The sequence below is a fragment of the Sminthopsis crassicaudata genome, chromosome 2 (assembly GCF_048593235.1).
Source record: "Sminthopsis crassicaudata isolate SCR6 chromosome 2, ASM4859323v1, whole genome shotgun sequence".
Taxonomy (NCBI): Eukaryota; Metazoa; Chordata; class Mammalia; order Dasyuromorphia; family Dasyuridae; genus Sminthopsis; species Sminthopsis crassicaudata.
Genome location: NC_133618.1, coordinates 94,894,986 through 94,913,345, shown reverse-complemented (window position 1 = coordinate 94,913,345; position 18,360 = coordinate 94,894,986). Strand labels below are relative to the sequence as shown.

At 35.4% G+C, this 18,360-nt stretch overlaps 1 protein-coding gene across 32 annotated transcripts in view; it reads left to right on the top strand.

Annotated features, from left to right (window-relative positions):
- The first annotated feature begins 3,700 nt into the window (after positions 1–3,700).
- Positions 3,701–18,360, top strand: part of NRXN1 (neurexin 1) — a 1,346,328-nt gene continuing 1,331,668 nt past the window's right edge. For 18 of the 32 annotated variants that reach the window (XM_074286834.1, XM_074286827.1, XM_074286819.1 and 15 more), the window contains exons 1-2: positions 3,708–4,080; positions 6,954–8,652. In XM_074286834.1, coding sequence (XP_074142935.1) covers positions 7,881–8,652 — 772 coding nt within the window. In that variant the 5' untranslated portion in view covers positions 3,708–4,080; positions 6,954–7,880. Of the gene's footprint in view, positions 4,081–6,953; positions 8,653–18,360 lie in introns of all 32 variants that reach the window. The other 14 variants (XM_074286837.1, XM_074286836.1, XM_074286835.1 and 11 more) reach the window with 3 other exon arrangements.

The window sequence follows — 18,360 nt, the reverse complement described above, 5'->3', positions numbered from 1 at the left end:
TTTAGAAAATCAAGAGAAGGTTGAAAGAATATAGCATGAAGTTTCATGTAGATGCCTAGGACAGAGATACAGATACTACACATGGTATACCTCAGGGTAGGGAAATGGGATTCCCATCCTTTTAACTATGTTTCTCCAATAAATATTATGCCCATTTTTATATCTATTTGCACTTTTTCCCTTTTGTTTTGGTTCTTCTTTTGCAGCATGACTGGTATGAAAGTGTGTTTGATATTGTTTTATATATATATATATATATATATATATATATATATATATATATATATATATATATATATATATAAAATCTATATTAAATGTTTTTGGTGGGGGAAGAAGGGAGCGGGTGAAAAAAAATGGAACTCAGGTTCTCATAGCAGTGAATGTTGTAAACTGTATTTTCATATGATTGGAAAAAAATAAAATACTATTAAGTGGGGAGAAAAAAAGAAAAAAGCATCTTTGATAATGATGATGCTTGTGATAAATGGTGAAAAAAGACATTATTAAGTACATCCTCGATAAGCCAAAAAAATTAGCTGATGACATAGCAAAAATAAAAGACTACAAACAAGCAATCTGAATCTCACTTTAGTACCTCTGAAATGTTAAAAGTGTAAAAAGGAGTCAATCATCGAATATCAATTATGGAGGAAAATATGACCAAAAATCCCACAAGATATCAAGGCATGTGGAAATTATGACTTCCTGCAAATGAAAGAGTAATCCCATCCACATGAATGGAATTAATCAACATGTCAAAGTTTTCAGAATCTCAGATTCTGAATGTACCTCTCTGATCAATTAAATCCAGGCCTTCTCAGATGACATTACAAGAAACCCTGAAACAACCCATTTGTTATTTTTAAAATATATTTTACTTTTATTAAATGTTATTGAATTTTATTAAATATTTCTCAATTACAAATAAAAATTTTAACATTCATTGAACAAATGAGTCCCAAATTCTTTCCCTCTCTTTCTCTTTTCTCACTTCTTGAGAAGGAAAGCAACTTGATTTGGTTATACATGTGAAGTTATACAAAATGTATTTCCATATATGCAATGTTGCAAAAAAATGAAAAAAATAAAATAAAGTTTTTAAAAAGTATGCTTTTAATCTGCATACAGAGTTCATAAGTTTCTTTCTGGAAGTGAATATCATTTTCTATCACAGGTAATTTTAAATTGTCTTGATCAGAATAGCTTAAATTTTTCATAGTTGATCAATTTTGCAATATTTAATTTACTGTGCACAATTTCCTTTAGGTTCTGTTTACTTCAGTTTGCATTAATTCTTATGTCTACCAAGTTTTTTTTTTTCCTAAAAACATTCTGCTTTTCATTTTTTATAGAATGATAGTATTCTATCACCATCATATATCACAACTTGCTCATCCATTCTCCAATAATATTCCTTAATTTCTAATTCTTTGACACCACTAAAGAGCTGTTATAAATAGTTTTACTCAAATAGGTTCTTTAACCTTTTGTTTGATCTCTCTGTAATAAAGACCTAGAATGATACTACTGCTGGGTCAAAGGGATTACACAGTTTTATGTTATTGTGTTCAATGTACATTATGTTGTTTGTTAATAAGAATTACAAATAACAGTGTTGAAGATTCTACTACAAATCTGGCAATAAACACACAGTTGTTGTTGTTGTTGTTGTTGTTGTTGTTGTTGTTTTTTATGAACTAGAGGATTCTACCATTGTAGAAATTTTTGAGAACCACTTGTCTAGTCCAAGTGACACCTAAGTAGGACACCTCTCTCCACTATTTCCAGCAAGTGATCATGCAAGTCTTCCTCCCAAAGATCTTCTTTGAAAAACCCTCACTCTGTCCCAAGTAAATCCATTCTACTTCAGACAGTCTTAACTTTTAGGAAGAATTTCCTTGTATTTAGACAAAATCTATTATCTAGTCATCCTAGCACTGCCCTGTTTCTCTTGCCTGAGTAATTACATTACATTAGTCAGTAAATCTGTCAATCAGAATTTACTAATTGCCTACTATGTGCCAGGCACTTTTATAACAGCTGGGGATACAAAAAAGAGTCCTTGCTCTTGAAGAATACACAATTCAGGGATGTTAGAGACTGTGGAGAACACAAAAGATTTTTTTTTTTTAATAGGATCTGCCATTGAGGAAATTATTGTCTATTGAAGAGGTTCTTGACCTTTATTATGTATGTCATGTACATCTTTGGCAATTTGCCAATCTTTAGCAATCTTTGACAGGCCCATATAACCCTTCTCAGGGAAAAAAAAAAAAAGAAAGAAAGAAAAAAAAAAGTTTTTTTTTAAATTCACAAAAGAAAATGCATAGCATTCCAAAGAGAACATTGTACTGAAACATATATATCCCATCTAAATTCAAGGACTCCCTGAAATCTATAGCTAGAGATCCTTTGGGTTTCCTGAGGACTTCAGATTAAGGTCTTTGGTCTATGACTAAGGTATTGTGATGAAAATTGGACGATTCAAAATGTAAATTCAAAAATGTATTTAACTCTTTGAAGGGACACAATGTCTTTATACATACAGTATATTATTATTTTATTGATTATTTCGGGATCTAAGAATGTGTCTCCTTTCAGTACTATCCTCCCGCGGTAGGGATAAGAACTAGACTCATGTTTAAAATTAGGAAACCAGGGATTTCCTGTAGGGTTTGTGATGTTAAAATAAGATAGGATCGGCAGTTTTTACTTAGCCAACTAATTGAGGGTGTCATTCTTTGGAGAATAGGAGTTAAGATATTCCTAAGACTTCAAAGGGAAGGTAAATCCACAAAACCAGGCTTTCAAACTACTACCTGAGGCCAGATTGACTGACAAAGATAAAGATTAACTCTTTAATCACCAGAAACAGACCTATCTACTAGGCATGCTCAGTTGCAGAAAGCTTCACAGGAGTTTCACTTTCTCCAGGTTTTATCATTCGCAAAGAGGAGGAGGAGACAGCAGAGGGAGGGGAAAACAAGTATAGCTTTTGGGGGTTTCGCAGGTAGGATCATTCCGATTAGGTGACGGGTGGGGTATGCGGTGGGATAACCCAAGGAAGCTTCAAGCACTTTTTTTCGGTCGTCAATTTGGCAACTTTCCAGGGTGGAATCACTCCAATACCCCTCCCCGCTCTACTATGCAGTCTCGGAAAGATCAGGCAAGTTATCTCGGTATAGGGTGACCATCTAATAATCTGAGGACAGTAGACAGGGGAGTTTAAGGGAAAGGAAGAGACAGCGAGGTCGGTCCTTATTTCTCTGTATATGCTCCACCTGAGGAAGAACTGCAGGTTCACCAGCGCCCTCTAAACTAGAACTTAAGTCTCGAAGTCCAATATTTTCTGATGTTTCGCCCCTACACCCTCCCAGCCCACCCCATTAGGCTTCCTTCCCTCTTTTATTCAGTGCCCAGTCTTTCCAGTTCTCTTGTCCCTCCGCCCTAATCATTACTAAACCCCGGAGAAGTGGAATCTCCTTGCAAACCTTGCGTGGTTTTAGTTGGGGACTGGGCATGCTCAGTCGATTAGGCTAGGTTTTTTTCCCCCTTCAGGGGAGTAGGGGTGGGGGGGAGGTTGGTGGGGTGGTGGCAAGTTAGAAACGCTTGCAGCAGGATCCCGCCCCCTGGATCTGGATCCCCCTGCAAAGGGACTGTGCATAGGTTGCAAAGCCTTGGTCCTCAGGCATCTAAACCCGGAGAGCAAGAGGAAGCCTGCCAGCAGAACTAGGCAAGCTCACCCCATCCCAAGCCTGAGGAAGGGGACACCGCTCTCCGTGGTACTGCAGAGAGCGCAGCTCCGCCCTTCTCGCAGAAGGACAGCACCCGGTATCACGTAACCCAGCCTCCTCCTTTTCCACCACCTCCTCCTCCTCCTCCTCTCTTCTCCTCTTCTCCTCCTCCCCTCCTTTGCCTTTTCTCCCCTCCCTCACTCCTAGAGATAGACGCTCAAGCCTGACGCCTCTGAAAACGCAGCAGCAGTCGCCTTAGAGCCAGAGACCTCGGGAAATTTCTCTTTGACCGATGCATGCTTCTGGCTCTGCCAAGAGCTAAAAGGAAAATCCAAGCAGGCAGGTAAAGAAGCTCAAAATGGACTGGGGGCGGGTGGAGGAACAGGGATAGTAGTATGTGTGTGGGGGGGTGCGGGGTAATAGGCTGGGGAGGGAAACCCCCCACCCACCCCTTTCCCGTAACTGAGCTGGGATCTGCCACATATGCACAAGAGAGAAGGTTGGGGGCTCACAGAGGGGGAGGATTTCTTGAAGCCCCCCAAATAGGTGGATGATAAGAAAGATGAGATGGTGGACTCTATAGTAACTTAAAGGTTGGATGCTGTGTTTTATTAGCAACATCAAGAAAAGAACTAGGAGGCTAGAAATTTAGGCAATAAAATATTTCTTTCTCTCCCCCCACCCCCAAGCTGCGTGTTTCCTTAATCCATGCAATCCAAGAAACTGCACTGGGAAAAGAGATGGAGCATAGGGACTGGGCGGGAAAGAAGGGTAGAATATTGGGTGTGTATTGTCATTAAGGGACTTATCTGAGAGCGAAAAATAATTAATGACTTTTCTTTTTATTTTAATGTATTTGAAACTATTTAGATTCTTTTTGATCTCATGCTTTGAAGGATTGGGAAAGGGGTGTGTGTGTGTGTGTGTGTGTGTGTGTGTGTGTGTGTGTGTGTGTGGTGTGTGTTAGAAACATATTAAAATAAATGTAACTGCATCTGGTGAGGGTATTGTATCGATCCTTCCAGTAGCTTGGAAATGAATTTGATTCTAGAAATGAAAGAAAAGATTAATGAGGCTGTTAAATCTGCTTTTGAATTAGAGCGCTTCTCCTTTTGGCTGCAGCAAGGTTGTTTTTCAGATCCTTTTATTTCATCCTGTAATTTGTGAACTGGCCAGGTATTCCCTGCACCCAGAGAGATTCCTTTTTCTCCTTATAAATACACACTGGTACATACAATGAGCTTCCTCTAAGAATTGTGATAGCTACTTGTCCTGCTCTGTACTACAAAATGTATTTGTCTTCTGCTCTTTCCCCCCTTTTTTTCCTTCTTAAATAAAAATGACAAATTAGGGGAGGAAGATGAGAGGGAGAAAGGGATAGATTATAGGATGATCCCTGTAACATGTATTAAGAAAATAACTACATCTGAAAAAAAGCCATGATAAAAAATGATTTTCTAATGAAGCAGCTAATATTTAGATTCTGTATTCTATTTTAAGTTGTGTCAATCCTTATTTATTTTGCATGTTATTGAAGATTGGTAGTTTGAGTATACTTCTGAGATAGAATATCTTAAATTATGTATTCTTTAAAATAATATAAAGTCTTTATGAAGACTAGACAAATCACTCTATAGACAGGTCTGGTGTTTGGTGATGGTGTGGAATGTATCAGCCATAATAAATAAGCAGCTGAGATTTTTTTTTTCTTTTGCTAGTGTGGGGTGTGTATGAGACAGAGAGAGAGAGAGAGAGAGAGAGAGAGAGAGAGAGAGAGAGAGAGAGAGAGAGAGAGAGAGAGAGAGAGAGAGACCCAACCAGTCATCAATTTCATCTAGGGAGGAACTTGAAGTGGGATCCCCGAGCTTGGTGGCTCTCAGCTGACACCTGTAGGGATTGCTCTGTACTGAAGAGAAATGCTTTAAGCTCCCTCCGTGAAGAAGGAGTAGCACAATGCAGTGCAATAAATTACAGCTAGTTTCTGCTTGTTTAAAAAAAAAAAAAAAAGTGTTAATTAGAGAGTGAGTTTCTTTGTCCAGATGATAATTTTTTTGGAGGAGTAGGATAATGTATAAGCTTTCTTGATATGAAAGACCACATAGTCATGATTCTGTTCTTGTCCCCACAAGATGCCCTCTCCCCCTTTTATTTACAAAAATTTGGCTTAGGCTATGCCCAGTATTTATGACTTTATAGCATTTCAAAAAAAACTGTCATATTAGAGTGTGATAAAGAAAGGTGATTTAACAGCATAGACAGGGGGTTGAGCTTTGCTGAGGTAGTAGTGATTCAAAGGTTTGATTTGAAATCCTTGCATTTCTTGAGCCACAAGAGCTGAGGTGACATGTGTGCCAGCTGCTTCTTGAGATACACAAATTCTACTAGGGAACAGCCAGATAAGGAACAGAGCAGGACTTGGATTGCTATAGTGATGGGGAAAATATTAAATACCATAAAAACCCTAGAGAGTTGCATACTTTATAGGAAATGAATAGAAGAGTGACTGCTATTTTTAAAAATCCATATTTCAATGGAGTTTTCACCAACTATTATGAGAATTTTGGCAATTCTAATTTTTAAAAAGTAACTTAAAATTCTTTGAAAAATTTGAAGTATCTTCTAAGAAACCCTTGTGGCACCATCTTTCTTTGTGAAAATAAATTGGTAGAAATGCAGTACAAATAAAAGTTGACTTTCTTACAGACTCTTTAATCTACTTTATAACTCCTCAAATATATATATATATATATATATATATATATATATATATATATAGGTCTGGCTAGATGATATTCATACATTTCTACTCAGATAAGAAGTAATACTGAGGGGGGAGAGATATTTCTGGAACAAAATTTCAAAGAAAAGAACAATAAGCTGGGCTTAATCCACCTCCTTTCAGATTTTTTTAAAAGAAAAGTTCCTTAAAAAATAAAGAAAATCAGATCCCTGTCCTAAACTGATTTGAATGCCTGATGGCTAGTTACTACAAAAAGTTGCAAATTTGCATTAAGTTATCTTATATGGCTACACTAGACTTTAGATTAAATAAACACATAATTTATCACATTCCCTTTTGTTTACTATATGAATTTTATGCCTAGTGTACTATTAAAGAATAGTTATGCCCAGTGATTGGTAAAATAATAAAGAAATTCATCTGACTGACATGGTAAATAGACTTAGAATTTATTTTGTTTTCTTAATTCTTTGCAGATTTCTGGGTCACTAAAAAAAAAAGAGAGCAAAAAAAAAAAAAATCCAACATATCAACATGCACCCAAGTTGAGCTTGGCTTTGCATGGAAGGAGAGAAGAGAAGAGGAGCTGTTGAGCTTTATAATTAAAGGAACTCTCCTTCTATCTGACAGCTTTTGGGCTTCAAACCCACTGTTGTGGAGAAGATAAAAGAGGAATTAAAAAATAGCTTGAGAAAGTCATGAGCAAGGAGGCTAACATTCTGCCCTGGTTGCAGTGGGACCAATGTTTTGTGATTTGACAGAACCTTTATTGGCAGGCAAGTTTGGAATTGATAATTGATGTTCTAAAGAAGATAAGGACCTTTCTTCCCCTTACTGGGGACTATTCAGTTTGGGGGTAACATGTGAAGATATACATCTGCAGGCATGTGGAAATATTAATATTAGGTTGTCAGACATCTGAGAAGTTTGGTGTTTGGTTTTGTTTTTCCTACACATCTATCCTGTTGCCACCACCAGAAGAATCTGAAGGATTGTTGCATTTGGAAGTGGAAGTATCTGCTGACTCATTCATTGAACCAACAGTCCCATATCATCTACCTAAGTGATCAACATTTTTTCTTACTTTGTTCTTGATAAAGTTTTTAACATATTTCTTCAAGGTATTTTTACCCTTTGGCCTGGAAGTTCTGTGGCTATACTACTCAACTAGGGCTGACATTTTCCAGTGGGGTAGGAAATACAGAGAGGGTGAGAAGCTTTTGGAAAAAGAAGAAAAAAGAGGGTATCAGGTAAAGAAAGGAGCATTCCTATTCCAACCATTTTTCATTCTATTCCTATCCCTTTTTATTCCCTGACCCCCTCCCTAATTCCACCTTAGGGTGTCTAGGAAGATTTTGAACCTGTCCACCCCTGTGTCTCCGCGCCGCACCCCAGCCCCGAGCATGGGGACGGCGCTGCTCCAGCGTGGGGGGTGCTTCCTTGTTTGCCTCTCACTTCTACTTCTAGGGTGCTGGGCAGAACTGGGCAGTGGGCTGGAGTTCCCAGGGGCTGATGGTCAGTGGACCCGATTCCCCAAGTGGAATGCCTGCTGTGAGAGCGAGATGAGTTTCCAGCTGAAGACACGAAGTGCCCGAGGCCTAGTTCTCTACTTTGATGATGAGGGTTTCTGTGACTTCTTGGAGCTGATTCTTACCCGAGGTGGCCGGCTGCAGCTCAGCTTTTCAATCTTCTGTGCTGAGCCTGCAGTCCTCTTGTCGGATACACCAGTCAACGATGGTTCTTGGCACACGGTGCGGATTCGCCGGCAATTCCGAAACACAACTTTGCTCATTGACCAAACAGAGGCCAAGTGGGTGGAGGTCAAGTCCAAGCGACGTGATATGACAGTATTCAGTGGTCTCTTTGTGGGTGGCCTGCCTCCAGAACTACGGGTTGCAGCTCTCAAGTTGACATTGGCCTCAGTGAGGGAGCGGGAACCCTTCAAAGGGTGGATTCGCGATGTGCGGGTGAACTCATCCCAGGCCTTGCCAGTAGAAAGTGGCGAGGTGAAACTGGAGGATGAGCCTCCCAGTAGTGGTGGGGGGAGCCCATGTGAGGTTGGGGAGGAGGGCGAGGGAGGCGTATGCCTCAATGGAGGGGTCTGCTCCGTGGTGGATGACAAAGCGGTGTGTGACTGCTCCCGGACTGGCTTCCGCGGCAAGGACTGCAGCCAAGGTAAGAGGCCCAGATGCCCCCTGGCCAAAGGGGGCAAAAAAAGGGAATGGTGGGCATGATGGGTAAGCTTGCATGGGATTTTATTATTTCAGACAGTGTATCTGTTATCTCCAAGGTGAGGTCCTCTCTCTTCCCGCCTCTCTGTCTTTGTTTGATCCATGGTTTCTCCTTGGTATCCTCTCTCCCTTCAAGTAGCCATAATACCTGATTTCACTGTCCAACAGGATCTCCCTAATGAATTGCTTGCTCTTAGTTAATTATTATGGAGCAGGATGAGCTCTTCACCCCTTTGGATGAAGATATTTCCTTTATCTCTGAACCAATCTTCTAAGTCTTCATGAATCTAGCATAATTATTCACTTGATTAGAGCCCATCTACTCACACTTAAACCTCCCCCTCACCTACTCACTCCAAATAGTCCTGCAAATTATATAGTTATTGTTAATGCAATAAAATTAATTTTAAAATCTGTAAAAGACTAGGTATGTAGCTGATGGTTTTTGGAATGAGTGTGGAGGTGGAATTTGGAGGCTCACCACTGAGGACATTTATGTGATTGTGATTTTAAAAAAAGAATTAGAATCATGAATCCTGTTGAGTAGATGGATTAGAAAAAACAGAAATAAACTTGAAAGAAAAATAAAAGGAAGAGGAAATTTTGAAATTTGTTTTTATTAGAGGAGTTGTAATCTGGAGACTTGGTTCTTATGGCTATGAAGAAGCCTATTATCTGTGAAACAAAAAGAAACCTTGGTGTTTGGTATAGTTCCTTTGAAGTAGAGCAAGATAGGTCATTCTGATTTCTGAAAATGCTGGAAAATTGAATGTGTGTGTCCCAGAAGATGATAGACAAAAGGAAAAGTAAACCAGTGGAGAAAATGAATATTTTAGGCATGGGAAGTTGCTAGATGTTTATACATTGGGAATAGTTCAAAATATTTTAGAAAGGGCATGCTCATGAGGTTATTCCCTTATGTTAAAAAAAAACACTCAGAAATTAAGGCATAAAGTGAATGATGATGTTATTTGGGCTTGAGACTGTTTGAAAATTACTTTTAAAAATTGTTATCATTTAGTTTTAGTTTTTTTTTTGTTTTTTGTTTTTTTCCCTCGGTCACATTTTTATTCTTCAGTGTAAATCTGGTGTGTGGCTTGTGTGATAGTGAACAAATAACAGTTCTTTGGGAGGGCCAATAGCCTAGCATCCACAAATTAGGAAGTTAATATTTTTTAAATGAGGAAAAGCAATGTAAGAGTTACTAGAACCTAAACAGAAGAAAAGGCACATGGAATATAAAATAGGTATTTTATACCTTTAATTAGAGAAATCATTGATCATCTATGAATGAAATGAAAAAGGTCAACAGTATATGCCATCAAATTTTGTGATCTATAGAGAAAGAAACCTCATTTGTGGGTGTGTTTCATTATGTAATATCTGTCTTTTACTGGCTGTGCTGGGGAGAAACAGTCAACATAAATCTTATTTGGAAAGACAACTCTCTTTCTCTTGTCACTTAATTTCAGATCTTCCCTTTAAAATATGTAAATGTTTACTCTTTTTTTAAACATCAGAAACAATTAGGAAGTAGTTTAGTTGGACACCTTGAAATCTTAGCTGACCTAAAAATAAATGGAAGCAAAGTCGAGGATCCCTTAATTCTAGGATATATCCAGATTATTATTGACAGTCATGATCACTTACCTACAAAATTTCAGCAGGAGTCTTCCAAGGCATATGCTAAAAATCAGCTTTGCCAGTAAATTTCCATGGTTGTAGTATTAGACTTAATGGCTATATTTACATTCTGAAGCCTTTTCCTTGGGGGAAGTTGGGTCTTCATATGAATCAAAGGAGGAAATGACAGACATAATGGGTTGGTCATAGCAAAAAGAATGTGTATTTGTCATAGACTAATAGAAAAAGGATATAAAGTACAATTATTCTGTAGAAAAATGTTTCATACAAACCTGGTATTGCTTTAAAAGGTATAAAATACAATTAAATGAAGAACACATGAAATGAAACTTCCGTCTTTAAATTAGGCAACAAATATGATACAATGACAGCTGGTACTGTGTAGGTGGGTGTTTTTAATGAAAAATTTGATTTTTTTTCTGTGCATCTTGGATGCAGAGAATGAGGGATCATGCATAATCAGGAAGGTTTCAGCATAGAGGAGAGAGGAGGGAAAGTAATATGTCAAACAGAACAAAATTAGATATCTTGGAACCTGCGTTTTATTTTGACACACAAGGAATATTTTTCCCCTATAGGATAAAGAATACTTCCCAAATATGTATTATTGAACATTCTAGTACTTGATGAAAAATATCATTCCACCTAAGATTTAAACTCACCATGATTCTTGTGTAGTACTAATTCATTTTAGATATTTATTTCTTATATTGAGTACAATGGCAATTGAATCAGAAAATAAAGAAGGAAGAGACTGAAGTCCCTTTCTCCAAAAGAACTCATTCCTTGTTTTCTAATTTTTTTTCTAAGTGTGTGTGTCATATGATGTCCTATTGAATAATTATTTACAAACGATGGAAATGAGGGATCTTTTGAATTCCTTTCCTAAAAACTCTATATATCTAGTCAAGGATCAACAGATCTATTCAGATGCAGTGAAAATGAAATTATGTTAAAAATAGTGCCAAACATAGTTATGTTCCAATTGTCTATACTCTGGCATTATTTGTTTCTAAACAGATTAAGAACCTTGATCAAGCAAAAGTCTTTCTCTTTTACCTAACATCACCAGGAACAATCTTATTTCCAGATTTCATAACACATCTGTCCCTAAGAAGTACACCTTTTCTCTTGTTTATTGATATCATGTGAACAGGGAGGTACTACTGAAGGGAACAATGTTATCAGACTTTTTTTTTTGAGGTAGATTGAAATAGAGGACAGACTAAGAGTCATTCTACTTATTGACAGCACCAAGACTGGAGCACAGAAAATCCTCATTTCCCTAGCTAAAAAGTAATTTTGAATTATATTGCAACAGACTGAGATCAATGTTTCAGTTCTTTGTTTTTATCTCTGCAATTCAAAAGGTGGGATTTGAAAAAAAATATTTCCACCAAATATTGAGATATGTCTATTATATTGTGCAACACTAGGCATAAACTTCAGAATTTGACAGGGAAAAAAATATCTTTCCCCAAAAAAAACTAATAGGTTATGCATTATATCAATTTCTCTTGAGTGCCACACATTTACAGCCACTAAACCATATCATTGTTTATCATTTCTCCTTTGGCATACTAATGGTCTGAAAGAATCAATGATATCCACAGATGCCTAAGCATCAAAATGACAATAGGTATCCTTAAAAATTTTAAACCATTGTCTTAATATTTCACTTATTTCACATTTTCAATAAAATCTTGAACATTTTATGTTTTAAATTTCAAATATCATTTTGAATTTTGATTCCTTTCATCACCTCCCACATTCAACTGTCAGAGATGTTTACTTTGATTGATTGATTAAATTTTTTGAATATCTACAAGGTTATTTATATATCATATTCTATTTGAAAACTTATCAAACTGACCAGAGGATTAACTCTATAGTTACTTTAGGTTTGTAATCCATATCAATTGTATCTATTCATTGTAGTCAAAGCATTGAATTGCATTTTATCTGGAAGTTCTGGTCCCATTTATAAGTTTCTTCAGAGTATTCATGCATGTCATTCTTTTTCATATAGACTATGGTCTCTTCTTTGGAAGTTGTTTTTTGTAATAATGGAACTTCCACATTTTTCTGACATGGAAACTAATAATAAGAGAGATAAAATGACATCTAAGATACTGGCAGATCTGGCAGAAACACAGGCCTTTTGAACCTGTTTATATACTTTCATATTAGAGTAATATTAATCTGTTTTATCTACTCAGATAGGTAGTAAATACTTGGAGGAAAGCAACATGGCAAATGCATCCTTATAGCTCCAAGCTACAGAGCACAATGTCTTGTACCCAACTGCCCATGGAATATTTATTATTTGATTTCCTTAACATTTCTTATGCCAACTTCTATAACCAAGATATATAAAGTGTGGTTGCATGTAATTTTCTGGCACTAATATTACTAGTGTGTAGATAATGAAGACAGAGATTCCATACTACACCTTGCAGGGTACTCTGTAGATAAAAAACAAAATATAATTCATATTTATTTAATAAAAATAAATTGAAGATTAAATTAAGAACAGAAATCAACTTTGTCCAAGATATTTACTTGAGATCATCTATATTATTCTGAGTGTTTGCACAAAAAAGTAGATGATTTCTGGTAGAAATTGTCAAAGTAGATCAGTGACTTTGGCCTGAATGAAAGGCTTTGCAGCTACCAAGACATAATAATGGGTACTCTTTATCAGAAACTTTGCCTGGTCTAGAAAGTACATGTTTTAAAATGAAAGAGGAGTTGAAAACCCCAAAATTTCAAAGGAAGCTGCCTATATATGGCTTTCAAAAGATTCCTTTCTAGTCAGAGAGGTGTTGAGGAATAATTTGTCCCTGAGCCATTTTTCTATCTCTTAAAAGTAAAAGAACTCTAACCAAAGATGAAATTTTGATTATTAAAAATTCCATAGTATAGAAATTCTTGTTCTTGTTCTGTACCCTTAATCTGAGTCCAGAAGGATTTAAGCCAAATTAATTATATTTTATTTTAACATTTCCCTTATCATCTATAAGTGTCTTTATAATCTTAGTTTTCTGAATCAATTCTTTTTGATTCTATATTATATAAAGAACATTAATCCTTTAACATGTTTATTATAAGTTCTAATTCTGCCACCAAGCTATGAAACCTATAGATTAATTCTGCATTAGCTAACATTTTGAATTTCTATTATTTTGGACTGTGCCATTATCTATACTCATTAGATGACTTATCGTCACTATTATTAGATGAATTGGAGATGCTTAGTTGGCTTTCAAGTTTTTTTGTTTTTTCTTTTTGCTCTTTTAAGAGATGAATTAGATATATGACTTCAACTTGCTTGGAATTACATTTAAATTTTAAAAGTCCTAGGGAGAAGGCACTCCCCTCCATCCCAGTAATCATATCATATGTACTGTGAATTTTCCTAAAATCAAATATAGTGTTTAAGAAAATATAGCTTCTTTCATAGCATGAACTATTTTTCACTCTGTTTTTATATCACCAGTGGCAAACTCAGTGCCTTGCAAATACTCAGTGCTTAATACATGGTTTTTGGAATTGGATTTAATTAAGCTTCATACAAAACCTTGTTCCTTTTCTAGATATCATGATACAAAGCATGATGGTAATTAATGCTCATTTCCAGGTTTTTGTTCCATTTGCTACCAAGTGGTCTAATTGTTAGTGGTTTTTGCTGTTTCTTACTATTCATTTCTATTTCCATTATTGAAATAATGTTAACCCTATGGGTCCCAGTAGCATTAATTCTCTCTAAGTCTTATGCCTTTTTCCCACTTATTTGGACAAATAATATATTTTTTCAGGAGGCATTTGCATACTTTAATAATTGCAAGATCAATTTGTAACAAAAAATATTATCAATCAAGTCCAACTACTTTAGAGCTTCTGTTTTTCCTTCTATTCAGGATTTACATAGAATTAGTATTTGGTACAATGAACTTGGCCAGAACATATTGTATATAACTTTTACTGAGATTCAGAATCTATTATATATATATATATATATATATATATATATATATATATATTTTTTTTTTACATTACTTAAATAATTGTGGCATATCCTGTAAATCATTCTTCACATTACCATAGTCAAACAAATGTCTGTATGTTTTATATTCTTAGAAAGAGTTAGCTTAGGTGGGTATCATGTCTATTTCTGTGCTCTTTACAAATGTTTAACTATTTTGTAAATTTTTAAATTTCTGTGATGCTGTTTTATCTCAGAATTTTAATGTGGTCATACAGAGTTAATTTTTGAGAGTCATGTGGTGGGATCAATGTTATATACAGATATTTATCATATATTTATTAGCCTTCTTGTTTCTTAAATTTAATAATTAAACTTCGGAATTAGCAATTAGACATCCTTTCTTTTGCCACTCATTTTGTAAGGAGTGGAAGGAAGCACAGAGAGGATGCTGGACCAAATCCAGTTCTGATATTGAGCAGAAAAACATAGTATCGCTACTCTTGAATCACAAGTGTTACCTTCCCAGAAGCCCTTGCTTTCAATTTTAGATAAGATTCTTCAACTAACCAAGAAATAGTGTTGGCTGCCCCCAAAGGTTTCAATTAGTTTTGAGCACCAGCTTAATGTCTAAGACAAAGGTGGATAGTCATGTGGAAGTGGTAGCACTCCTGGTTCTGGGCTTGAGCACTGATTGATTTGAACACTGCCTGACTTGAGGGTTCCTGTTTTATCCAGGTCAAGTAGAATCTGGACTTTTTAGGGAAAACTCTGATGATGACTCTGGGAACTGAAGATGATGTGTGGTTATTTGCCTTGGAGCTTTTCAGCTTATTCATGGTGACTTGGTATGCTAAACATTAGGCTACCTGAGCATGGACAACTAAGTAGTTTCCCAGATATTAAAGGAAGTTCTTCAATGTTCTGTAATAATTAGTCAGACAAAATGTAGATTCGCATATGTGGCATTATTTCAGATCAATCTGGATGGATTCAGTTACCTATTATTGTAATGATTTATCCATGCATGGGATAAAATAAAAGCTTACATTATATTTTACTTTTAGTTTCTGTAATCATTTTGTTTATATTCTCTTATTTAATTTTCAAATCAGTCTGCTAGACTTATCCTCATTTTATAGATGTGGCTACTGAGGCGCAAGAAAATTAAAGTCTTGTACAATATCATCCAGATCACAGGTATCAGATATAGAATTACACTGTAGGTCTTCCTGACACCAAATTTACCCCACTCTACAGCATCTTCATACTGTTCTGTAGGCCATGTAACTCTTTAATATATTGTTCAAAGGACAATGGGCTGAGATTCAGAAGACAGGGGTATTTCTATAACTAGCTACATAATCTTTCATAATTTTTGCTAAATATTTTCATCTTTGAAATATGATTGACATTGCCTGCCTTATGTAGGACAAGTAATACAGTAAAGATTAAAGGAAAGGCACAATGGATAATCCAATATAGAAAAGATTTTATCAAACTTTTAAAAAGTTAAATGTCATACAAATGTAATGTTCATGGTGCTAGCCGAGTAAAGGTATTAATGAAAATATTTTAAGACACAAGTCTTACTTTGTTGTCATTTTAGATTCATTTTGGATCATTTAGACTCAGTATTATGCAATTGAACTGCTAAGGTTCTGAGTAGTTCTCTTATTATACTTTGATATATTATTTCATCATCAAACACTCTGGCAAGTAAGCAGGATGTTGATTCTACTTTTCTTCTTGTGTAAAATATAAACTAAGACATATTGAGGTTTAATGTTAACAACTGATATGTTTTCTGTTCATTATATAAATTAGCATGAGATGACTCCTATCATCCTACATGTGCTTAAAACATTGATTGCTAAAGCTTTCAACTTTAATAAGATACTACAGAAATGATATCTTCTGTATTGTTGAAGATTCCATCCTAAATAGAGTTAAGCTAATAAAAAGGGAGGTGTCAAATTATTGTAACATATACATTAAAGTTCAATGGTGAGAACAATAGATCAAGTTAAGTGTATGAGATAATTACAAACTCAATCTAGGGATAAGATTAAAAAGTAATTTATCTTTAATGACCTGAAATAATTTATGGATCTTAATTGTTTCCAAATTTATTTTATCTGCATAACATTTTTAAAAATAATCTTAATTGAATGGCAGTCCAAGTGATATTAGAATTTCTTGAACAAAAGATCTATTGATAATCAAAAGATCAAACAGAGGCATCCAAGTGAGGTCATTAAGGAACTTAAAGCAAAGACTTTAAAATAAGGTCACTGGGATGTTGGAGGGAAAGAAGGGGTGTTAGGGAATAGGGATAAAGCAGACATTCATTGATAATTATTTCTTTATTTCATCTTTTAAAAATCACCCATCCTTCCACAACTCCCTCCACAATCTATATTCTATAATATATAATTTTAAAATAGTTAGCCATTAATAGAATAACAAAATGCATATAAGTATATTTTGATTAGGTTACTCTTTCTTTAGAGTTCCAATATTTAATTAAATTTCAACAGCATTTAATAAATGTCCCTTTTGCCCATAATACTTACTAAATAAAGTTAATAAAATAATAAAATAATGATGTCAATAATAACAGCAACACATCATGCAGTATGGTATGGGATTTAGAGAGAAAGACTTGAAATCAGAAAGTTATGGTTTCATCTTATCCAACACCAGGTAGAATGTAACTAAGGTCAGATTTCTGACTGATTTTATGCTCCTATGCTACTCTTGAGAAAAATATAGTTTAGAGAAAAGTTGCCTATTTGCATTTGGGAGAAAAAGTTTACATGCCAGGAATTATATCTCACAATAAAATTACAAAATCAGACCAATAAATCAAAATTGAAAAACCACTCTCATGTATAGAATGATTTAAAGTTTCCAAAATTCTTTCCTCACAACATCCAAATTAAATAAAAATAGAAATCGTGATCTAACCCTTTCCTTCAAGATGCTTATAGACTAGGAAGTTAATTATATTTAAGGATGTTAGTTGCATACATAGCATAATGGTGAGTGCATACTACTGGGACTGGATTTGTAGATTTCATCTAATGCAAACTACTAAAATACTAAAACCTTCAGAATTTAGAATGCAATCGAATCCCAAATGTGTTGGAATTTGTTCATGCCAGGAGAACACAAAAGCAGAAAATCTTGTCAAGAAGTACTAAGTTTTGTTTAAAAAGCTGGTGTTGACACCAGCCTGTGTATTTCTTTTATCTTCCTTTTTCATGTTATGGGTAACATAACATGAGTATGCATTAAACACTTTTAATGTGCCAATCACTATGCTAAATTTTACATACATATATAAAAACAAAGACTTCCTGTGCATAGTGGGGGAGGGGCACAAAAAAGTTAATAGTCCCAGGGAGAGGAGCACCTTGATGCAAAAAGTTATGGGATTGAGGATTATGGACATAGGGAAGTAGATTAAAATATCCACTCAGGAAAAAAATGACACACCACCTGGGGTATATTGAGGAGACTCCCACATCTTGGTGAGACTGTTAATGAAGAGGTTCTAGATCAGATCTGAAAGTGTCAAGTGATGCATGGGCTATCTCAAAATAGTATTTATTAGAGGCTGCCCCTCATGAGAATTATGAGATAATAAGTTGAATATCTACCCATTCATTTATTCTGGTGTGGGTTGCAATGAAGTCTGTTTGTGAGGAGGTTGTTAAAAGAGTTGGAAAAAGAGCTGAAAGTTGAAGGTATGACATAAGTATATGGCCTTTCCCCAAAAATTTATTTTATTTAAAGAAACAGAGTAAGAAAAAAGAAAAAACAAAAAAGGAAGACAAAACAAAATGAAACAAAACAGAAGAGAACATTCTCATGTGCCCAGCAGATCATCAAGGAGGATTAAAAATATATAACAACAAATTGTCAGATCATGAAATGTATGTATTAATAGAAGAAATTATATTCATAGGTGTCCATCATTTCTTTAGTTCCTTGTTTTGTTGCTCTATGCTGTGCCCC